Raw genomic sequence first — 24396 nt, 5'->3', positions numbered from 1 at the left:
GTATACACTATTTATATTGATCTTTCATAGCCTCCTACAATACACACACGCGTGCGAGTTTATTCAAGGGGAAGCTTGGCTGCATTATTGTGGTAATGGTAAAACGGTGGGGGTTAACTTTAAAATTGCGCATGCGTACTTCGTTAAGGTTAAATTGTTCTTCCTTCAGCAGTTCAACGGTATAGGAGATAACCAAAATAACTTTTCATTCAAGCTTCTTGTATGTATAGTAATGAGATAAATAACTTTGGTGTGTGTAGTACATGTGGTGTTAAAAAGTTAATACTGCATTTATCATTTATTTATGCAAATCGGTTTCATTATATTCAATGTGCCTTATATGATTTTTTTTTCATTTACTTATATGATAGTATTTACTTGTGTTTATCAACCACAGTTTTACTATCACAGGCTTGCCGGTAAAAGTGTAGTATAAAAATCTAAAGTAAATAAACAAGAAAACGAAAAATTACGTTAATAAATATGCTATTTATCGATAGGTAATGATATAATATTTATTATAAGAGTAACAGTAATATACAACGATGTTATCACTGTGATAATGATATAATACAAGATTTATAACCTACAAGTATTACAGTATTTTTGGTTAGTAATAATAAAATTAAATAATGATAGACCAAAAATTAATGTACGCATTTCGTGGATGGATTGCATTTGTAGCGTTTATGGATTTAGGCGTTGCAGTTCGTTCTTTTATTGAAAAACGGTGTTTTTTGGGAGAGTATTCTTATACTGAGAGCGATCAGTTAATTGCACAGAGTGAGTAAATTTACAAATAAATATATTTAATTATTTTGATTAAGTTTAGATTAGAAATTGTATAATTTTAATGTAGTCCATGTCCTGGTTATCTACCCTGTTGTCATTAATTTTATCCTCCTTTATAAAAGCTTTTCTCCGTGGTGGAGTGATTGCGTCTCGGCTTCTTATCTGGAGGCCCGCATTCAAATTCCGATCAGGCATACTTTTTCCATACGCTACAAAATATCCATTTCCATATTCCCACATACAAGCATGTGTTGTGAATTAATTCATCTGGTAAAAACAAAAAGCATATTTGACTTTGTCTAATAAATTAAAAAATAAATAAAAATATTGGAGGAATCGTATGTTTCAGAGAAGTAACACAAAATAAGTTTTCATTACCTCATAAACATCACATTTAAATTATTTGTGTTCTGAAATTAACACTAGCTTTTGGAAATCAATGAAATTGATTTCCATGCAATGTAAGAAAATGATAGAAGTATCCTGTTTTACAAAATTTATAAGTTTATAATTGTTTTTTATAAATTAAAAAACTCCCTATAATCTTTTTGTGTTAGTAAATATTGCCTTTATTAAATTTATGTACGTATATTGTAAATCTTTTAGGAAAATGATTCATGCTGAGGAAAGTGTCTACAGAAAGAAATGGCTGTATGAATTATGTTGAAAATATGAATTGATTTGATTTTTTTTACTTCCTTTTCCCCACGTTTTTGTTAGCATAGGTGGAAGGGATTTGGCAGAAAGTTTTGGCCAACTGCCCTTCGTGACAGCAACCAACCAGAGGATGCCAGCAGCACATGATGCAAGTGAATGATCATTATCTACGGTATTAACTAATCATACCTAATTTTACTTTCAATTGGTTAGTATAGAAAATGGTATAGTAATGTGGCCAGATTACAGATATAAACATCTGATATTAATGACCATTTAAAATAATTTACCAAAAACATTTATGTATACTTATTCACTAAACAGAACAAACAGAAATAGTATTGTTTGTTTCTTCATGGTCCTAGAGAATATTAGGCACATTTGAAATTTTCAAGAATATTGGCTGGCTTAAGTTGCTTTTTTTCTAAAACAATGTGGGTTATAAAGGACCCTTTCTTTAGAACTCTCAAAATCTCGTTGAAAAATTTTATACAATTATTAAGTAAACTCATGTGTTCTTGAATACATCTAAACTTCATAAGCTTACATGAAATATTTTTTAGCACATGGAAGTAGTATATTGATATGTAAAAGAATGTAAAGTAGGGATGGATTCTAGGGCTCTCACAATCAATTTTTTTTAACAGTACAGTAGTTTTCCTTCACTTTGCTTACATTGGCAATTAACCTAATGCATTACCAAAATTATTATAAAATGATTATTCAAATTAGTTGATTCTTTATCATTAATATTTTTATAAAAATAAAGTATTTATACAATAAAAATAAACTTCAAAAAATATAAATTTTTGTGATCCTATGTAAATAAAAAAATACTAGCCAAGTTTCATATAATTTTTCATTTATAATATTTTATTATGTGGAGCAACTGATCCGTATTTAGGAAAAATAAAATATATGGCTGATGTAACAGACTTCCTAAGGCCTCATTTCTGCAAAACTGGTTCTTTAATTGTAATTCTTGTTTGATAAATATCTAATGTAAGTTTTTGAATAAAATTAATTTTATAAAAGCTGCTTGTCTTCAGCTTTAAATTGAAATGTATTTAACCCTGGCAGCACTAGAGAGACTGTTCTCTCATTTAGCATGGGTTCAATTAAGGGTATTACTTAAGGGCTTCTAAACCTGCGTATTTACTAGAGTATCTACCAAAGTGTAATTCTGTTGTAATAAATAGTACTATTATAGTAGTATGAAGACTAATTGTAAGGAAGACCAATTACAAACTTAATTAAATTTCAATTCAACTATTTCATTCAACTCTTGGAACATGTGTGATGTAATTATTAAGAACATCAACACAATAAGATAAAATTATTTATATGTATATTTACAAAAATTAGTTTTTATACAATTTACTCTCCTGGCTAAAGAAAGGTCTGTGCGATTAAAATGATGATGGTGAACTTAACTTCTTTTTTTTCTAATTGAGAAAAAATTGTAAATGAAATAAAAATTAATAATTTAAAAGCTCTTATTAATAATTAAATTGAATATTCCTTTTTCTACAAATCTATTATATTTATAGTTTAATATGTAATTGTAGTGTTATATAAAATACAAAACACATTAGCTAAGAAAAGAAGTGTGAATGAGTAATTGTGCCAAAACTTAAGTCAGTAGAAAACTGCTTCAATTTAAATTTAAATTTGCATAGTTCTACTCCAAAAACTTAATTGCAAATATCCAGTGGTAATGTATTAAAAATGTTTGCCAGAAAATCAAAATTCTCTTCCCACAGAGGTATTTTAACTTTTTTTTTGGTTGACTGCTTTGCTGCTCTGTATACAGTAATCAGGATCTGTAAATTTTAATTGTGTAATTTGTATTTCAATTTATAATAAATTCATTGTTTATAACTACAGTTTCAGTGTAAGCTGGTATAAAATAAAAAAATAGAGTCTGTGGCTTTCAGGGGAAGTTTATTTTTAATTAAATTAATTTAAAAAAGTAACTAAGAAATATTTTCATTATAATGAAAGATTTTGATTAGTGAAAGTTACTTGTTTATAAAAGTTTATCAGTTTAAATCGGCAATTATTTGTAGTGGCGCTTGTGCTGAAATCCAATTGATTTCCTGGCTCAAAGCCATTGAAAAGCTGTGAACAAGTTGTCTTACTGTTCTGTATAAGTAATATTTCTACAGCATACTTGTACTGCAAACTTAAACTGCATTTTGATTCTTAACATGGTATGTGATATTTTTTTCTTAAGTTGAGCAATTTATTTTTAGTGGTTGTAGTAGTAAAAAATAACAGTTTTTAATATAATTAAATGCCAGATAATTATTATTAAAATCGTCTTTATTTTTCTTAAGGTAACCACACATTTAATGAATTATATTTTTACATTACAGTACTGGTCAGTTGTAACGGTTAACATGGATGCTTGTCCAGGGTTTGATTCCTGATAAAGGATCTGTCTCATTTTTTTCACTTTTATCCATCTAATCTTCCCTATTAAAACATATGTAGAAGCATGTTAAAGGTCATAATAGTAAAATAAACAAAAATGCACTATGTTTCACATAGAATTCTATAGTTTTGTGTATCACAGTTAATAATACATTCTAATTACATCACCCATTTTTTTGGACTGGTCAAGTAATTTTTGTATAAATAATACATCCCAGTGAGTGTTTTTGTTCTTAATTTTCTTGCTTAATTTTATCTTATCTATGGTGTTCTCTGGTGTAAGACCAATTTCCTTCAGATCTGCTCTTATTTCTCTGATCCTGTCTTGGTGTTTTTCAAGTCGAGATTGAATTGTACTACCTCTTTCAGAAGTCTTGAGTCTTGCATCCTCATGATATGTCCAAAGAATCCTAGTCTCCTCCTATGCAAGGTATCAGTGATGGTTTGTAACTTTTTATACGACTTTGTTGGGTACAGACCACCAATGCCTGTCTTTCTGGTACTTTTTATTGATTTAGGTTCTTCCAATTCTTCTTTTGATTTTCTGAGTCTGTCCATCTTTGATTGTTCATTCAGTTGGAAGAGTGTTTCTGCTGCATAAGTGGCTTCTGGTTTTATAACTGTGTTGTTTAGAATTTCCTATATTGTACACATAACGCATTGTTTCTCAATAGAGTTATATTAATTTATTGTACTAGCAGATTTGGCCTGATGTTTCTTTGCTGCAATGAAAGCAAAGCTTTTGAGTTATAAGAGCACTAATCAGAATAGTAGTGATGATGATGATGATGATGATCAACTACATAGTGAGTACTTATAATGATTAGAATGAGTTTAATATGTAGAGTAATCGTCAAATGTAGTTTGTGTGGCACACTGATGTCTAACATTATGAGTATATTCAGCTCATTGAAAAAGAGAGTAGGAAATTATTTTGTTCTTTCCTGTCTGGTATGGATTGCTTGTTTTGCTTAAAAATTGGGTTAACAATTTTCATAGATCACATTCCATGGTCTGTTGCTAAAATCTACCTTAAAAATCTACCTTACTAAAAATCTACCTTAATGCTGGAATATTCAACTAGTTTTAATTTAGTTTTTGTGCAGTGAACATCATTACTTTCAAACACTCTAATTACCAAGAAATGCAGAGCAACTAGTGTAAAACAAAAAATTGAAGTGTTTAAGCTTTTAATGAAGAAAGATGTTAATTAATAATAATGAGCAATAAACGTAAAATATTCAACAGATTTGGCATCTTGTAAACAAATTATTGACAATAAGTTATTGTAAATTATAAACTATAATCTTCCTTTGAACTAAGTTTTAAATAATAAATTTTTTTTCTTAAATATTTTCTGTTGTAATTTTATCCAACATTAAAATAGGAAAATTAAATAGAATTGATCTAAGTTCTTGTAATAAACTTTTTGAAATTCTTTCTTAAATCATAAAGATTTATGTGTTATGGTAAATTTTAAATCTTTCCTTTTATAACAGAAACACATTTATTTATAGTCGTGTAAACTGTTACATATAGAGGTTTAAGACCTCTGTTAAGAGGTTTAAGTTACATACTCTTCACTAGAAAGACATTCATTTATCTCTCTAATTTTATATACATATGTATACACATAGTATATATATAATTTTTTGTAGGCACTTGATACATTAACAACTAACTATGTTTTACCAACTCAGCACTTAAAATTAATTAATAACATTCTTTACACTGGGCAGACAACACCATATAACAACAGTACTCATATTTTGTAGTTCCTAATTAATGAAGCTTCTATTTAAGTAAACCCTGTAAAGACAACAGTCCCTAATTAATTCCAGCGCCAGTAAAGCAAGCACCTTTTTAATATTTTCATCTGATCTAATTATTTTCATATTGTTAAGTAGCAAAATTATTTTTATTTTAACATTGTAAACATACTTTATATATATTATTTAAAATTAAAAATATTGTTATTTTAATTTTAAATAATTTTGGTGATGATTTACCATCTTTCTGCATTTTTAATTTTCATCCATGAGCACTTTTGTGGGAGTTGTACTTCACCAGATGAATTGAATACTTATTAAAAACATTAAATAATAATTATTTTTAATCTATAATAAAGAGATATCTGTCTTTTAGTTATTTTATAGTACTAATTATCTGTTGTTTTTACTGTTAACAGTTGCATTAGAACTGTTACTTTTGGTGATGTAATTATCTATTCCTTAAACTTATAATAAACTGTATAATTTCTTTGATCTGGTTTTCATTATTAAATTACATTATTTTTTTTTACTTTTGTATTTGTAACTTTTTAAGGTGTGACATTTAAATTTGTTATTATTAACTTATAATATCAATATATCATCTGGTTCTGAAAAAGACTGTTTGTGTTTTTTAATATGATCTATATAATTGAATGTTTCTTTGTTCGTCATAATATGCTAGTAATTTACCCTAATAATATTTTTAAATTGTCTGTTAGTAGTACCTATACATTTCATTTTATAAAAATTTGCTTTGTTACAAATACTAGATTTAGTTTTTTAATCTTTTATTACCTGTTTTATCTGTTATTGTTACCATACTTTACATCGGTTAGATATTTTCTTGAAACTGTTATTAGTGTCTACTATAAATATTTATTTATAATTAGAAATTTATAACTTCTGTAAACAGATATATAATGTTTAACTGTTACAATAAAAGTCCCAGATTTGATTCCAGTGTAGAGTCTGGAAAATTTATATTCATTTAATCCCAACATAATCGCTAATGGCCTTAGCAACTGCATTGAGTCAATATCATCGATCCAAATGTTAAATTGTACTTAGAAAAAAAATTATGTATGTATTTTTCTCCAACCAGTTTTCCAGCTACTGCTGGGTCTGGGAGTGTGTACAGGTAAATGCAATTACTGGTTTTGGGTTATAAAAATCTCTTAAATTTTCAAATTTTATTGTGTACAATTTATTTTTTTTATAGACAACATTAATAATATTTTTCAACTATTATGTACTCTTATACCTTCCCTGTGTTTATCGCAAAGTCCAAATCACAGTAATATAGATTATCTCTGGGGTTTATTAATTTTAAATACTTTCCTGTGATTAGCAGCCAAAAGATTAAAATAGTAGTTGGGTGTTACTTTGTCCAGTTTTTTTGATCTGTGTTATATATCTCTTTAGAAACAATTTTTGCACCTGGTATTTCATCTTTTTCTCAAATTTCTCAAGGTAGTACTCCTCTAATGATCATGCTCATGACTTAAAAAGAAACTGTTATGAGTGAAAGGTAGTTTTCCATACATCTTTGGCATCCCTGAATCCATATATATATATATATATATATATATGTATCAGCATAAAAAAAAACTGATGTACCTTTTCTTTGACAAATACATTGAATTTTTTTTATTTATCAGTTTTATGTTTATTTGTCCTCTTGAGTTCAATAAAACTTTGTATAGTCAAATCAATTTGAAATTCAGTATGTAGGCAAAATTAATGAATGAGTTATATATTAAAATTTTTTACCTCAGATGATATTTTTTTAAATATATCTATTTTTTTGAAAGATGAAATGAAATTATGAGATTACTTATTCCAGTTTCATCCTCTTGATGACAGAAAATCATGTAATCTATTTTCATATGATTTTTATTTTCCCTAGCTGTATAGTTATACTGTTCTATGTAAAAAAAAAGTATATTAATCAGATTAAATTTTTGATGCTGGGGAGTTTTCCAGATCTTGACACTTCATGACATCTCTAATTAAAATGCACGTCTGTTGGACTGTTTTTATTGCTTGATATCTTCAGACTGGATAGACTGATTAAGATGGCTAGGTTTCAAGGTACTAATTATCTTTGTCTCATTACCCTGTTTCATCCCATTATTAATTTTAACTCTTAGAGGTTATTAATAAAAATATTTAATAACATTTCTCACTTTCCTGAGGACCCCTTTTGAATAAATATGCCATATTTTAGCTCTGTAGATGTTTAAAAAAAGCCGAATTGTTTGCGAATGATTTAGAGATAATGCTTTTATTGTTTATATATATATATAAATATATATATATCTATATTGTCATCATAATATCTAATATATATATATATATCAGCTTTATACTCTTTTTCTCTATTATCTATAAAGTGGGAAAAATTCCTTTATAGCGGTAACTTAAATGTACTAAGATAATTTATTAATATAATTAGGTAAACATACATGCTCTGTTTCAAGTTCCACTGCTTCCAGCCCTGTACACTTTTTTTAACCCCTAAGGGGTTGTGAAAATAATATTTCCTTGCTTTTTCTAGATACCCTCTTGGGAGTAACAGTTCCAAATTTCAGCTTTCCATCTATCGGTAAGTTGAAGAATTAGTGATAAATAAGTTAATGAGGGCTTTTACACATATATATATATATATATATATATATGTATGTATAAATTTCATTGTTATTCCATTCCTCCTTTTCATCCACTCGTTTTATAACATCCTCATAATTTTATAAATGGTAGTGACATTTTTTAATTGTTTTCATAAAATTATATGTTAAAAAGTTATTTTAATATGGTAACCAAAGATGGAGGGAGGTATAATTATTTTTAAAAACCTCCATCCAAATCGTTCTCATAATGATCAATACTTTTATGAGAATAAAAATAACATTTTATTTTTTTAAATATGTTTGATAATTTTATCAAAGCTGTGGAGCTCTAAAATTGCAAATAATAAAATGGACATAAAATGTGTGTTTTCCTTCTTTTTCTTTAAAGGCAAATGATGTGTTTCTTGTTGTTTAAATGTTCTTAATATGATAACATAAAACACAACTGGTTTTACATACATATGATGTTTTAATTAAGTATTGGTAATAAAATTAAAACAGCTGAATTTCAGTTGTTTTCATTCGTTAACTAAAATATCATCAGCATTGACAAAATTTTCATCAGTTCCAATAGGAATTCTAATGAATCACAGTTTTGAATCCAACCCACCAGAATATATGTCACCTATCACGGTAGCAAATTTATTTTACTAAATAAAAGAAGGCACCAGAAAAAGGTATCGACCAATTGTAATAAAGAATTGTTTTGATGAAGCGCATCCTGACCCCCTACAGGGACAGACACCTGGCCTGTGACGATCCCAGTTGCCACACCACCACCTCCATTCCTAGCCCTGATGGACTTTACCGGAGGTTGCTTTTTAGACTCTCTAAACTTAATAACACAATTCAGTCAGGTTGCCATCAATGCAAATGCCTCGGCAGACATTTACATCAGTGTATTTATACAATCTGTTATCACCTTTGTATGGCCTCTTCCAACCGTGACTATGTACAACCCTGAATTATCAAATTAAATGATTCACTGAAGTACAACCTAGCGCTTGTGCTAACACTGAAGATTTCACACAAAAACTTCCTATATCTAACTTCAGTTTGAGTATGTACTCAAATCACAATATCCCAACCAATCCCAATTGTTTTTTCCATCACAAGTAGTTATATAGGGCCAGTTAAATAACACCAAATGAAATATTACAGTATGAATTTTTTTTTTAGACAAAAAGCAATGGGAAATTGATAAACGTATAAAATTTTTAAACATGTTTGATCTTTTTTGAATTTTAATCAATTTCCACTTTGTGTTTACCTTTTGATGGGAGCCGTTTATATTCCTACCCCAACTGCATGTTTTGCTTACTGCGTCTTACTAATTTATTACACTGCATTATTTTCTTATTTTTATTTTTACATTGTTTTGTTATTTTCCGATTGATAGATTTGCATATCTATTTTAATTTTATGGCTTCGTTCTTTGTTTTGGGTTCTCTTCAATCCCTCTAATTTTTTTTTCATTTATTTGCTGTACTGGCTACAAAATTCAGTTTAAAGAACTTTTTAAATTTCGGTTTATTTTCAAGCGTTTAGGTACATTAAGTAATTTTTTTTTTTTAATAGCACGTAGTATCTTCTGCTCATGGTTTTTTGGCTATATAAACGCCGTGATTATTCGCTCATAAAAAATTACAGGGTGATTCAAAGAAACAGGAAATTTTGAAAGTTGTGTTGGTAGCCATGGGGGATTGGTCCCACTTGATAAGTGGCGTCAGCCTCTCTAATCTAACCTGCCATTTAGTTGGCATGGATCCTTGGAGTGGTGCGCAACGTGCATTTGCTATCAAAGTGTTTTACAAAAACAATGACAGGGTGGAGGGAGCGCGTAGAGAATTTCGCCATCATTTTATTTTGGGACGGCACGACCGTGTTCCATCAGCACATGCAATTAAAACATGGATATCTAATTTTGAGGAAACTGGTTCGGCAATGAAAAAGAAACCTCCAGGCCGTGAGCGAACTGTCCGTACACCACAGAATGTTCAAGCTTTACAAGATGCTGTCACACGAAGTCCACGTCGGTCAATCCGTCGTCTCTCAGAATCTTTACAATTGCATAGTTCAAGTGTTCGAAGAAGGTAAGGGAAGGACTTGCAATTCCATCCATACAAGTTGCATGCAGATCGTCCAGGAACTGAAACCGAACGATGCAGTTGTGCGAGCACAATTCTATAATGTAATGCTTCAGAAGATAAATGATAACGAAGAGTTTGTTCACGAACTGTGGGTGTCAGACGAAGCGCATTTCCACCTCAGTGGATTTGTTAAAAGCAAAATTTCAGATACTGGGCACAAGAAAATCCTACGCAGCTACACGAGCGTCAAATGCACAGCCAGAAAGTGCTTTACAGCCTTTAGTGCACAGCCTATAACATCTTACGGTGTTATAGGCACTTATTTTTTTGAGGATGACAACGGTCTTGCGATTACAGTGACGTCGGCTCGTTACGTAGTTATGCTTGAAACCTTTGTTGTGGAACAACAAAAGAGATTTCCACCGATTCTTAACACTGCCTGGTTTCAACAAAACGGAGCAACGTCACATACTGCACAAATATCGATGGCAGCTGTACGCCGATTGTTTGGACAACGTGTGATTTCACGAAATTGTGACATTAGATGGCCTCCCAGATCGCCTGATCTCTCAGCTTGCAATTACTTTTTGTGGGGTCACCTTAATAGCAAAGTGTTCCACAGTAGACCTGCTATAACGGAAGAAATGAAGGCAAAGATCCGAGAAGCAATTGCGGAAATTCCAGTTGAGATGTTACGTCAAACCATGAACAATTTAACGAAGAGACTTCGTGAGTGTTTACGTAGAAGAGGAGGTCACCTGCAAGATGTCATCTTTAAAAAATAAACTAAAATGTATGAATCCTAAAATGGCAACATTTGTACAATTACATGAAATAAAATTCATTTTCTAAAAAAAATTTTTCATTAACGTTATTTAATTTTTTAAATTTCCCGTTTTTTTTAATCAGTCTGTATAATTAAAAAAACCGTATTGAAAATATACGTGGTTCTGGATCACTCCTAAACATTAAGCCTTTAAACCGGTTTTTCTAGTTAGATAGAGTAGGATATTTTTTTCACCCTCAAAAAAGTCATTTTGCCGTTTTCTAAGCGAAAAACCTTCGGTAAGTAAATTTTTGATGTAGGATAAAAAATGCAATTTTGGGGTTTTCCTAACCTGCATGTAGCCACCGTATTTAAAATATTATGATAATTTCACCTTATTGAAAAGAATTAAAAAAGAAATATTAAATCTTTTATTATAGTTAAGTTTTTTTATTATCTAAAAAATTCCGAATAGTGTCATAATTATTTAGTTTTTATTTTACTTGTAATAGATTCTTAATTCCGAAAATTATCACAAAACAAAAGTTTGTATGGAATAAAAACTGTTCTTATTGGTTTGAAATGGAAACAACAAAACATTGTAGACTGTTAAACTCTTTATTGTTACAATTATGGTTTGAAAATATTGATTTTATATAATGGCACTTTTTTATTTTTTTTTAATCTCCTGGACCACCGTTACATATTGCTTCAGAGAATGAGATGAATGATAAGTAGCATGTGAAAATGCCATGCTTGACCGGGATTCGAACCCGGGATCTCCGGATGAAAGGCCGAGACGCGCGCCACGGAGGCCGGCTGTGTACGTTGCACTTAAATTGTAAAATGTCAACGCTTTTCGAACAGTTCTTGAAAACAATGCTTGTGTATTAAAAAAAAAATTAATATTGCTTTTGATAAACGTATTTCAGTTTATTTCATTTTATTTTGCTTGACATGTTAGCTCAAGAGCTATGCTGGAAGAAGGACAGTATGGTAATCAGTCAAAATATGGGTTAGAGGTTTCTTGCATCTCGACGTTTCACGACTCAGGGACCCCCGAAAACTAAAAAAAGCCAGGGGTAATGTATGTGTGTTGGCGTGTTTGAAGCTTAATAACTTTTGACTGATATATATAAGCTTAATACTTTTGATGAAATTTTGTTCAGAGACTTGTATATATTTGACAATTTCTTGGTTCAGTTTTGGGATCAATATCTCCAGTAAGTAGCTTAGGTAGTGTTTTGGATAAATTTTCTCAAAATTTTACAAATGTAACCCCACTTTATATTAATCCACTGCATGTGTGCATTCTTATTTTACCATTTTTTTAAAAATGCCCCAAAATTCCCCCTTCCACAAGAAAATCAAAAAGTTATCTTTTTATTTATCAAGTTCATCTTTTTAGTTATCTTTTTACCCAAAAAAAAATACTTTGGGGTTTAAAAATTGTTTAAAAAATATCAATTTTTTAATCTTTTTCATGTAATATTATTTTTCAACTACATAAGAGTAAATAACCAGTGCCAGAAAAGTAAAAGAAAACAACTTTGTTGTCAGCCTTTTTTTTAAATAAAATATTAAAAATTCCAATTATTGTTTAAATGAAAATCTAATTATAGAATTTATTAATAAATAAATCCCTCATCACAATTGTTGTATTTGAAATCAGCCCAACTTCTGTAATTTTATCATTTAATGAAAAAAATTTAAAGATTATAAAACTTTAACCAAAGTTAATGTCAAGAATTTATCTGAATTTTTTAACATTTTAAATCTGTTTATTAAAATTTAATTTAGGTAAATGTATTAATAACAAGTAGATTATAGCCAATTTGGGCAGAGAGAAGGTCAGTAAGTATAAAGGTTGTATTTTAGTTTAACTTAGATTTTTTAAATTTAAATTTTTTTAAATTCGTTTTTTTCATGTACATAAAACAATTTTTTTTTTGAATTTACATTTATTTTTCCTAATTCTGTTCTAATTACTTTGTAATTACAAAAAGTTGAAATGCTTCTTAGTTTTTGGCTTATACTTTATTAAATTTTTTAACCATCCTCTTAGCTATTTCAATTATTATTTGTATGAATTAATAAATAATCTTATAGTTAACACATAGATGTAACAATACTTATTAATAAACATAATAGATATGAAATACCCATTAAATGTTCATACAGTTCAGTAAAAAACTGATCCTTACAAAAGATTTTAAAAAATATGTTATCTTTTATATACTATATTTCTTCTATAAATTTATACAAAATCAAAGATGAACAGAAAAGTCCTTTTTCTGTTTGTTTCTAATAAGACATTTCTTGTTTTATAGAAATAATAGAATTAATCCAAAAATTTTGCATGACAGAAGGATCATGCTAGGTTAAATCGTCTTTGCTTCAAAAAAATTGAAAACTGTAAATTAGAGTTTTAAAGTTCAATAATTAAAAAAGTAATTATTTGATAATAAAATATTGGAAGGAGGCTTTGAGGTTCATTCATTCATCAACATAAGCACGCCATGACATTCCAACTGCAGTCTCCACAGAAAAATATTCAATATTTTTTCCATGTTTGTTAATGACTTTAGAACAAAAGCATCATGGCGCACAAAGTGGGTAAATTTTCTTTGTATAATTGTTTAATATCTTCATGAATATCTAACTGAATAATTACAAGTAAACAAATTTAAACCTACTACTTCCTGTAGAAAAAAAAACACAGTATATTTAGGCATACAAAAAAAAATGTATGAACAACAGCATTTATATTGTTAACACATATATACTCCATTGTCGATCCAGGAATCTACAAAGGAACAGTTTTGGTTCTGTTCAAAAACTAGTAAATTATGTTGATGTCAAATAGGTTTTATCTCTAAATATCTACTGTTTCTTCATAAGATTCTACAGTTGTAGTTTGTCAGATTTACCAGCAAAGCCTGCTTCTACGAGACCTCTGGGCAATTAATAGCAGCATGTGGGCTTTGTTATGTAGCCAGGTGGAAGTGAATGAAAAGCTAAATTCTTACAGATGTAAAGCTGAGAAAATTTGGGTATGGTAGAGCATCTCCAACAGATGGATCCCTGATCCTTAAGATTGGGAGGTTGGTCCTATCTAACTGTAAAAACCAACCATTATGACACCAGAAGGAACCTAAAGGCTTTCTTCTTTTATCTGCAATAAAAGAAGTACACTTGAAGTATATACAAAGATATATATTATTACAATAAGAAGTATTTGGAAAAGAGAAGGGCTTGGTAATTTTCCTGCTAATTATTTATAATGTGAATATATATTATTAACAAATGTATAATAATGAATACATATTGACACAGGAATTGATTGTGGTAATATAATTCTAAAATGGTATACTTTAACAAAAATAATAAAGGTATTGTGTATCAGTTGATAATAGTATTTAGTATTGTATTGATATTACCAACTTAACAGTTTTATTTATGTTACAAATTGCAGTGTAATTACAAAAAATAAATAAAGTAAGATAAATTATCATTTTTGTTCTGTTTTGTTTTTAGATGATCCAACACTGCCTAGAGTGCTTGGGATGTACTCAATATTAAAAGCTATTGCATTAATACATTGTACAGTATTCATTCATTACAAACCGTAAGTATTAACTTATGAAGTATTTTAAATTAAATTTTACGACTTGATTTATTGTGAATGCTAAAAATTGATTATGGTTTGATTGAAAACATTTTTCACTTAGCAATTCATGGCTTTTAAAGTGAACAGAAATTCAATTCTGTTGTTTTATTAAACAAATGACACTTTTCAAGTGCACAGAAAGTTTACATTTATTTTACTTTCTACAATTAGTGCATATTGAACAGAAATAGGTTGTCGCTAAATAAATTATCAGATTTATTTTAAAATAAATCAATACATGATAAAATATTAATAATAATCGTGTAGAAAATTTAAATTATATTAATAATAAAATGGAATTGAAAATGACATTCAAAAATGGTTTATAAATATTTGAAACTCATTGTTTTTGTACATTAAAGAATGTACTATCTTTTTTAAAACCCTAATTGCTATACAGAAGCATAAGGAAGATAGGGAGAGTATGTCACATGTTGGAACACATAAAAGTAATTTTCAGCAAAATTACTGAAAAAATATTTTTTTTTTAGTTTTAAATATTATTCCTTTAATCTGTGTAATTCCGTACTATTAATTAATTTATATTTACTATTAATCCTTTAATATCTCCCAGAGAATAGTTCCAGACGAAAGCAGAATGATTATGGCTGTGATAAATCATTTCAAACACTTATTTTTCAAGATACTGCTTCATACTATTGAAGAAGTAACATGCTGAACTCTATTTTGGTGATTAATATACCGTTTAAAATTTAGATATAACTAAGTTGTAGGCATAGAAATGCTTAAAAAATTATTAAAATTAACATTTTGTACCTTTCATTATTAATTTCTGGAAAGTGTATGTTATAGTTGAATATTATGTTCATCAATATTGAGTACGTCAGTTACTTAGTCTTAATTCATTGTTACTATTGGAATTATCAATTAATAGCATATTAGCTGAAAAATTTTCCATTAGTTTTGTAAAACAGTTTAATGCTTTCCTGTATTAAATTCGACTGCAGTTTCATGGAAAGTACAATTGTTGAATCAATTGCATTCAGAAAGAATTTATTTGAATTTAAAAAATTCAGAAGATCCAAACAAACAAAGGAGATCCCAAAATTAAACCTTGTGGTACAGATTTTTGTCTCCAATCAGAGGCTCAAATTATTCAGCTTAGTGAATGCAGAAAATTTACTTTGCTTATACTCATATTTATGTTCGTTAATTGTATACTTAAGTATGATTACACAAAAACCAATGGCTTTTGTGTAATCTGCAAACATAAACTGAAACTTTTTAGTTTAGCTTATCAGTTTTACAGATGTCTAGTAAACTGACCCTAATAGCATAACTTTCTTGAATGTGTTATGAAAAAAACATTTTTCATATTAACGCTTTCTTCAACGTTATATTTATTTTATATTACTAGCGATTATAATTTTGCGAGGTTTAATTTTACTTACCTTAATCAAATAATAATTTGTATTTAAAGAAAAAAGTATATAATTAAGGAATTGGGAAAATATATGATAAAAAGGAAATTTTTTGGGTTGATCGTTACCTAAGCTTGAAGCTTGCTTATGGGAATGCAGAATTGAAATTTTTTAGTACATAAAAAATGCCTGATCAGGATTATCACTCCGCCATAGAGATAGACAAAAAAAGGATGTGATTTCTCATGATAGGTTGTAATATTATGGATGATATTGGGGTTTACTGTTTCTTAATAAGTTTCTGTAAAAGGCATATGCAGAATAAAAGAATTGCATTCGTGTGTGCTTCAGGTATTATGACAGTTTAATACCAAAGAATATTATTTTTACTTCACATTTCTAAAACATATTGTTGATATATGTGCCCTAGAAATTAAAAAACCCAGTCTGTGTAATTGGGAATTTTTTATTTTGGATCACTAAATTTGCACTGAACATTTCCACTCTCAAATCTCAAGAGGTTTAATCTATGGTTATCACTTGTCATCTTGAAACATTGATTACCTTTAAAACATACTGAACTTGATCTAATTTTGGCCTCTAGAGGTGTTTTACTACTCATACATTATATAATTTTCTCCTGTATTCCTTACTCATCTTATAATCTTTTTTTGTATCTCACTTTGATCTCATTTAATTGAACCAGCAAAACATTTTTACATTGTTTTTTATTTTTATTTTTTATAATAATGAACTAATCCATTAACTTACTAGAGAAGCTTTTAAAGCTTCTCTGTGGGAATATGGAAATGAAATTTTTAGCATATGAAAAATGTCATGCCTGACCAGGTTCGAAACCAGCACCCCTAGATAAAAGGCCAAGACACTACCACTCCACTAGGGAAATTGGCTTAATTAATCCTCATTAATTCCTTTCACAGAGAAGCTAAAACATGTTAGGGCATCCATCTATTTTTAAACAAAATGAATATGTGTCTTGTATATTACTTATTTTAACAACTTTTTTTACTTTATTCTCAATTTTTTTTTCTATTATGTTATCATCATTTCTAAGTTTTCAAACTCATTTTTTTAAACAGTTAAATTTTTTTCTTTTTTTAGTTTATTTCCTAACAATTGTTTTTTGTTTTTGTATATCCGTGGTCATCAGCCTAAAGAGTAGTCTCTGCAGATTCAACATCAGCCATTTTAATTGCCCTATACAACACTGAATTTCTATATGAAGAATTGGGTTAGAACCTTCCAATGGGGATCTAGATTGATGGTTTATAATTGGTTCAATTTGGCTTGTTTTTAGTTCATTTGAATATTTTCACATGTTGCTTAAATCTGTGGATGGGTGAGGGTTTTCCTTTGAAAATCCTCAAAGTAGTGAATGGCTGTTTTTGATGTTGAGTGTTCTAAGATGTACCCATTTGTAGCTAATGATTAAAGCATTCCTTAGTTATTCTTCTTCACTTTATATTTTTCATTTTCCAGTTACACTGCTGATAGATTATTCTTTTTTTTTTTACTACTAATTTTTTTCTGTTATCCTTTACGTTTTTTCCTTAGAGTTTTGGATGTATGTTGCACATGTCATTACTCAGTCCTTGGTATTTGTGTTATTTAGTAAAAAAAAAAAGCAGCTCTGTGTATTAAACTATCTGGGGGCTCTGTACTCTATTTGTTTTATATACAGAAAATCCTGATCTGAGGCTGAGGTTTTCATTTCTTAAGGTCAGGTCTCATAATCTCACATAATACATACATACATAGGTTAAGTGATCAGCTCTTTCTTTCCTGTTGAATCATCCATTACAAAATAATTAGTACTGCTTTACTTAGATACTTGGTTTTCTAATAATTTGAGCTTTATGTTTTTTTTTTAGTATGAATTTAGATTATAACATTAAATAAAAAAGTATGGGAAATCATTGTGGTTTAGTTTAATGAATATGTTTGGATTTATGAACAAACAGAAATGATTAATTATTTTGGATAGCATTCATTAATATTAGAAATTGTTTTTGTGACCAGTTATAGTACTTAATTGGTTAAATTCAATTTTTCATTATTTTCTATGTTGTATAAGTTTTCATTACCAAAATATTTAATACTGCTACAGACTCTGTTATCTGTTTCATATAATATAATCTTTGTTTTCTATATAGTTTCTATTTTTTATATTTATTTCTAGTATTAGATTAATCAGTCCTGAATATTATTATGATGCTAATTCATTTTAAAAACTCATCGTGTTGTATTTGATTGATTCACTAATTAGTAACATTTACTACATTCACTGACATTTTAAAAGTCTCATTTCTTGTTGGGACTAATTTCTAATTGGGTATTTGATCCCAGCAGATTTATTATTACCATAAGTAGCTGCTTATAGTAATAATAAATCACACCATATTATTATGCTAATAATTTTAAAATAAATCGCTATTAATGTAAATAAAATATAATAAGCTGTTTGCTTAAATGTAATGTAATAACTGCTATAGTACATAAAGTTGTAAAATTTAATTTATAAATTAACATTTTCGTTTGTTGCAGTGTGATCAGTATGGGAATATGTTCACTTTTATTAACAATTATAATGTATTTTACAGAGGCATTATATTATCATTCAACAACGTTAAATTTCTATGTTATATTCCCATGCGTCTTAAATGGTAAGCATAAAATAAAATAAATAGTTTATTGTGTTGTTACCAGGAGACTTGTCAGTAATATTTAAGTCATAGTCGGTTGGATTAATGTTTGGATGGCCATTTTATACTCTTGTTATATATTGTGGTGACAATAATGACCCTGTTATCAATATGGTGATATTGATAACAGGGTTGGAAAATGTTTACAAAAAATTCTTTTGTGGTATTATGGCCTTGAATATTGTGAATAGAACAATTTAAATTATTTTTCGACAAAAATAAAGCTAAATAACAAAAAAATGTATTATTATGGTCAGTCCATTTTTTGAAGTTGAGAGTTTTATGGTTTGAGTCCTTGTAAAGGCAGTTGCTTTTACATGGATTTCAATGCTAGACTCTGGATACCGTAGTTCTTTAGTGGTTGGGTTTCAATTAACCAAACATCTCAGGAATGGTCGACCTAGGACTGTACATGACTACACTTCATTTACATTCATACATATCATCCTCCTTCATCCTCTGAAGTAATACCTTATGGTAGTTCCGGAGGCTAAACAGAAAAAAGAGAGAGCCCATTAATTTTTTAATAGATGTGGGCTAATTTTCAATAATATTGAATTTAAAAATAAATGTAATAAACCAGAAGGTAGAAATAATTCTGTTGCTATCCCCAACTAATTAGCTTATGACATTATCAGTAGCTATACTGTTTAAAAAATAATTAAAAATGTTTATTCAGCAGTTAAAAAATTATTCTACAAAATAATTAATAATTAATTATATTTGCTGTGCAAAATAAATCTATTTATAAATACCCACTGAGTATGAGAAGGTAGTGGGATAATTTCATTGAGAGTTTCCCTTTACAGGAGACAACTGAGCATCCTGTTACTTTTGCTAGTAGAGATACAGTTGTATGAATCCTCATGTATTCAATTCTTACTTTGCTAGTGATCCTTTTTTTTGTTTTATTTTAACTGGTATAAAACATTTGGTACCTGTGCTTAAATAAAATTTGAAGATTAATGTAAAAGTTTAATTTGTTAATTAAATCAAAATGTCTACAGGTATAATGGTTGATTATGACATTGAATTATTTTTCTATTTTGGGGCAAATGTGCTACCTTCTTTTGTTATAGAATTGTTTATTTTCACTACAGCTATTAACTTCTAATCCAAGTTTTCTGTTCAGAGCATGATAATTCTGGGATTCAATTTATAGCATGCATAAGCAAGTCAAAATTAAGTTGTGTTTTTTGTTATTTGTCTTCATTATATTCATTAACTGTGTTAAAGTTTAGGCTTGTCCAGATATAATTCCCTCTCTCTTTCTCTTTCAATCTCCATCTCCCTCTCATGCACTTCTATTTTTTCTCTTATGCTAAATGGAGTATAAGTAGATTAAATCCAAATATTTTGTGTGGTTTAATAAAATCATTCAATGTTGAGAACAAATAAATAAATGAAAGAAGGAAACGCCTATATATAATGTAGCAATTTTTTATTTTTGAGCTGACTCAATAGCCTTCTGACTATTATAGTAATAACTAAGGCTATTTGTATGAATAACTATTATGTTATTTTTATTTTGTATGAATTTTTATAATAATGTGAAATTTTATCTTTATAAATAATCTCTCGGAAATACCTAAGTTTATATTTTTTTGACATGTTCAACATTTTTTTCTGTTTTAATATTTTTGTCTCATGAATTTTCTGACCATATTTCTATAAATAAATAAGAAATTAACAATTATAAATGCATCGTATATTTACAGAATGTTTTGTTTGTCTCTGTATTCTTTGTTTTATCAATTAATCAATCAATTAATCTTTTATGAAATGTTTCTTAAAAAACAAAGATAGTAGTTTTAATTTCATGGTTGGCTTGAACTCATTTTTTGAAGAAATTTTTTGTTTAATGCATTTTTATTTTATTATTTTTTATTGTATTGTTGCGTGTTCACAGTTCAACAAGGATATTGAGAGACTAACAAATGTAAAAATTTCTTACAGTTTATTACCTTAAAAACATATAAACAAAATAAAAAATAAAAATAATTAAATAATAATACATATAGATTCAAATAAAAAGACAAGGGTAATTTAATGACATTCAAATTAATAAATACCAAAATAGAGTCCATGTTACTAAAAACATTATAATGACTAATAAAAACTGACAGTGCATTAACAACAAGGTAGCAATAAAAAAGTCTAAAGTTAACACCATTCACTACCTGCAAGTATCACTACTTTTACTGTTTACAGTAGAACTACACCATCACTTTATGAATGAGTAGAATATTGTCATTTTCACTACTGTTTACCAATAACTCGTTGAACAATTTCCAGCATTCACCCACTGTCCACGCTAGAATACTCTCTTGATGCACTCTTCACTTGTTGCCAAACAACTAGCATTGAACCCAGGCTTGCAAAACTGCTCACTGTTATCGCTTGTTATCATGACTGTGCTGAACATGCCCTTGCAGAACAACTGACTCTCTCTGCTAGACCTTGGCCTGCAGAACCAGTACCTGCCTCATCTCTTTAGTTGTTGAAGGGTAATAATTTTCATAGTCTGTGCTCTTACGTTTTTCTATAATGAAATCCAATTCTAAATGAATCCATTATTCTAAGAAAAAAATCTCTCTTAGTTTCTTCTGAATTCTTCTTTTTATTATTATTTCCTTTTATTTCTTCTTAATTGGAAGAACCCTGGTCTGTTATGCTGGTTCTGTTACAATATATTTTTGGTAACTTGCTTTATAATTATCTATGCTAATAACTAACCTATATATTTATTAAAATGTTAAAACACAATGTGGAAAAGGAAACCTACAGTTTTTAAAATTAGAACTTTTCTAGTCTAGTTAATATAACAGTTAAAAATATATCTTCCTCTCTAGTTCTAAAAAAAAAATACATTATTCCATATATCTATATTATTTATTTAGCATGAACTAAGAAAAATACTATTGTTGTTGAATAAGAATGTATTGTTGTTGAATAAGAATGCATTTCCATTCTTAAAATTGAAAGGTATGAAGATTGAATAAACATTGACAAAGTCATCTTTAATAAACGTATTTCCTTGGACTGCTGAAGTTACAGAATGCTACAATCAGTTCTCTTCAGTCTTTTACATATTATAAATGTTGACCAAATAACAAATAAAAATGCTAAATGTTTTGAAGACTGAAATACTCTACATGCATTATAACTTTTACATAATATCTCTTGTCTTAAAAAAAAGGTTAAATATCCAGTTCATTTTATAAGAAATGGACTGATATTCACAAGAAGTTGTATTAAAGCCTATAAAATGAAGACAAGTGACAGACTTTCATAAAATCCAAACAGTGTAAACAATTCAAAAATATTTGAATTCATTTAAATGACCGTTGAAGAAATTTTTGCTTGTTAATGTTTCCTGTAAGAGCTTTTTCTCACAAAATTTTAACATGTACAATATTTATTTGACTGCTTGCCAGTTATATGTTATTTTGTTTTTTGTTTGTTTCTTTGATGTCTTTAAGTTTTGTTTTTAAAAAAATTATGTGTGTTAAAAGGTGCAGCAATTAGAACTACTGTTGTAACACTAAACAGTTTTAACTCTTTAGTAATGTAAATGTACAGTCTGTTTAAAAAAATATCATAATATGAAAATTTTTACTTTTTTCATACCATTATGTTTATTTGTTGAATAATAAAAACTCTTAGCGAGCCGAAATGTTTGATCATATGAACACTAGTGGTATAGTTATTATATTTTCCTTTTTAAACAAGTAAAAACACTAAATGGGAGCAGTAAATACAAATTTATATCGCGGCTGTTTATTTATGTGTCTGACAGAAAACATGTGTACCCTTTTTTTGGCATTTAGGTTTGTAATATACATTCAATACAAGTACTTTAAAAACAAAAAAACAACTTTTAAGAAAATTTTATGTTTTAACTATTTTATCAAAAAGAAACTAAAAATAATTATGTTTTATTAAATAATAATGTTTTATCAATAATAAAATGTTTTTATTTTATCAAACTGAGAATTGATTAACCCTCTTAAATTATAATATTCCTCCTAATAAAGTATATAAAATCGATGTATTTATCTTATAATCTTTTGCCATTTCTTTACATCAACTAATGTTTAAAAATGAATAAATAACCAGTATATAAAACTTAATAGTTTGTACTTTTAATTTATTTTTTATGCAATTTTATTATTACATTTCACTAGTGGTGAGTTAACTTTTAGTTGGTTGCTTTACTCTGCTTTTGTTTTAATCAAAAAACCACAAAAATTCTAAATTTATGTCAAATTAGTCTGAATTTAATTCATTACAAGAAAATGTAACATATTATTTAATTTTTTTATAATAATAAAATAATGGAATGTTTTATAAGACTTAAAAATTAGATTACATTTTTAAACCTTAAAAAATATTTTTTTTTCAAATCAATATGTTTAACTTTATATAAAAGAATAAGAATAACTATAAAAATTTGACATTTTAAGTTCACATCTCAGAAGTGGGAAACCCGACTTCACCTATAGGCATCCTGAATCGCCAGTTTCATTTTTTGTGTAACACCCAGTCAGAGAATTAAGTTCCAATAGGTAGAGTAGCCATTCCAATTGAGCCTTCAACAAAAAGAAGTGAGCCAGCAGCCACACTGGAACCAGGATAGTAGTTGAAAAAAATCCTCACAATATTTTTTATTCAAGGAAGAACCAAAGATATGGAAGATGTTGAAATAGAGGAAGGAATGATCAGTCCGTAGATGGATAATATACATTTTGGTGTGAATTTTGTTTATATAAATGAAAAATTGTTTGACCTGTTAATACTCAATTATCTAGAAAAAATTTATCTAAAAATATTTTCATTTTAATCATATTGTTTAAAGTACAATGTGTCATGAAAATGCATACGCTTTTGATTAAGCATCACTTGCCCCCCACACATTCTATTGAAACTTTACAGACCTTTTAACAAAGGTCCTAAAAATGTTCTGTGAAAATTCCAACCTTCTAGGATTTATAGAAACAAAATGGTGGCTTTTAAATAAAAAATATCAATTCCAGATAAATCACATTTTTTATTCATTACAAAATAGCTGGTAAAAGTGATTAAAAGATAATAATTAGAACTAGTATAATTTAAAAGTTAGATAAATTAGTCATGTTTATGACTAATTATTAACTTGTATTATTCAATTTGAATAGCTGTTTAACAATACATCATCCATTTTTAATCATTTTTACCAGCTATTAATTCATTTATAATGAATAAAAATGAGGTTTATCTGAAATTGATTTTTTTATTTGAAAGCCTCCATTTTGTTTCTATAAATCCTAGAAGGTTGAAATTTTCATAGAACATTTGTATAAAGGTCTGTAAAGTTTCAATAGAATCGGTGGGGGAATGGGCAAGTGATACTAAATCAAAAGCATATATCTTTTTGTGGGACACGTACCTGTACATATGAGTATCTGTAAATGACATAAACAGCATTACATTTTAATA

The 24396-nt window shown here is 28.2% G+C and overlaps 1 protein-coding gene across 2 annotated transcripts in view; it reads left to right on the top strand.

Moving 5' to 3' along the window:
- The first annotated feature begins 177 nt into the window (after nt 1-177).
- LOC142328421 (uncharacterized) overlaps nt 178-24396 on the top strand; it is a 37734-nt gene continuing 13515 nt past the window's right edge. The window contains exons 1-4 of one of the 2 annotated variants that reach the window (XM_075372141.1): nt 178-783; nt 8215-8262; nt 14681-14771; nt 18761-18879. In XM_075372141.1, coding sequence (XP_075228256.1) covers nt 633-783; nt 8215-8262; nt 14681-14771; nt 18761-18879 — 409 coding nt within the window. In that variant the 5' untranslated portion in view covers nt 178-632. The remainder of the gene's footprint in view (nt 784-8214; nt 8263-14680; nt 14772-18760; nt 18880-24396) is intronic. The other variant, XM_075372142.1, reaches the window with a different exon arrangement.

The sequence above is a fragment of the Lycorma delicatula genome, chromosome 7 (genome assembly GCF_047948215.1).
Source record: "Lycorma delicatula isolate Av1 chromosome 7, ASM4794821v1, whole genome shotgun sequence".
Taxonomy (NCBI): domain Eukaryota; kingdom Metazoa; phylum Arthropoda; class Insecta; order Hemiptera; family Fulgoridae; genus Lycorma; species Lycorma delicatula.
Note: the sequence above shows the minus strand (reverse complement) of the source record. Positions and strands in the feature narration are given on the sequence as shown.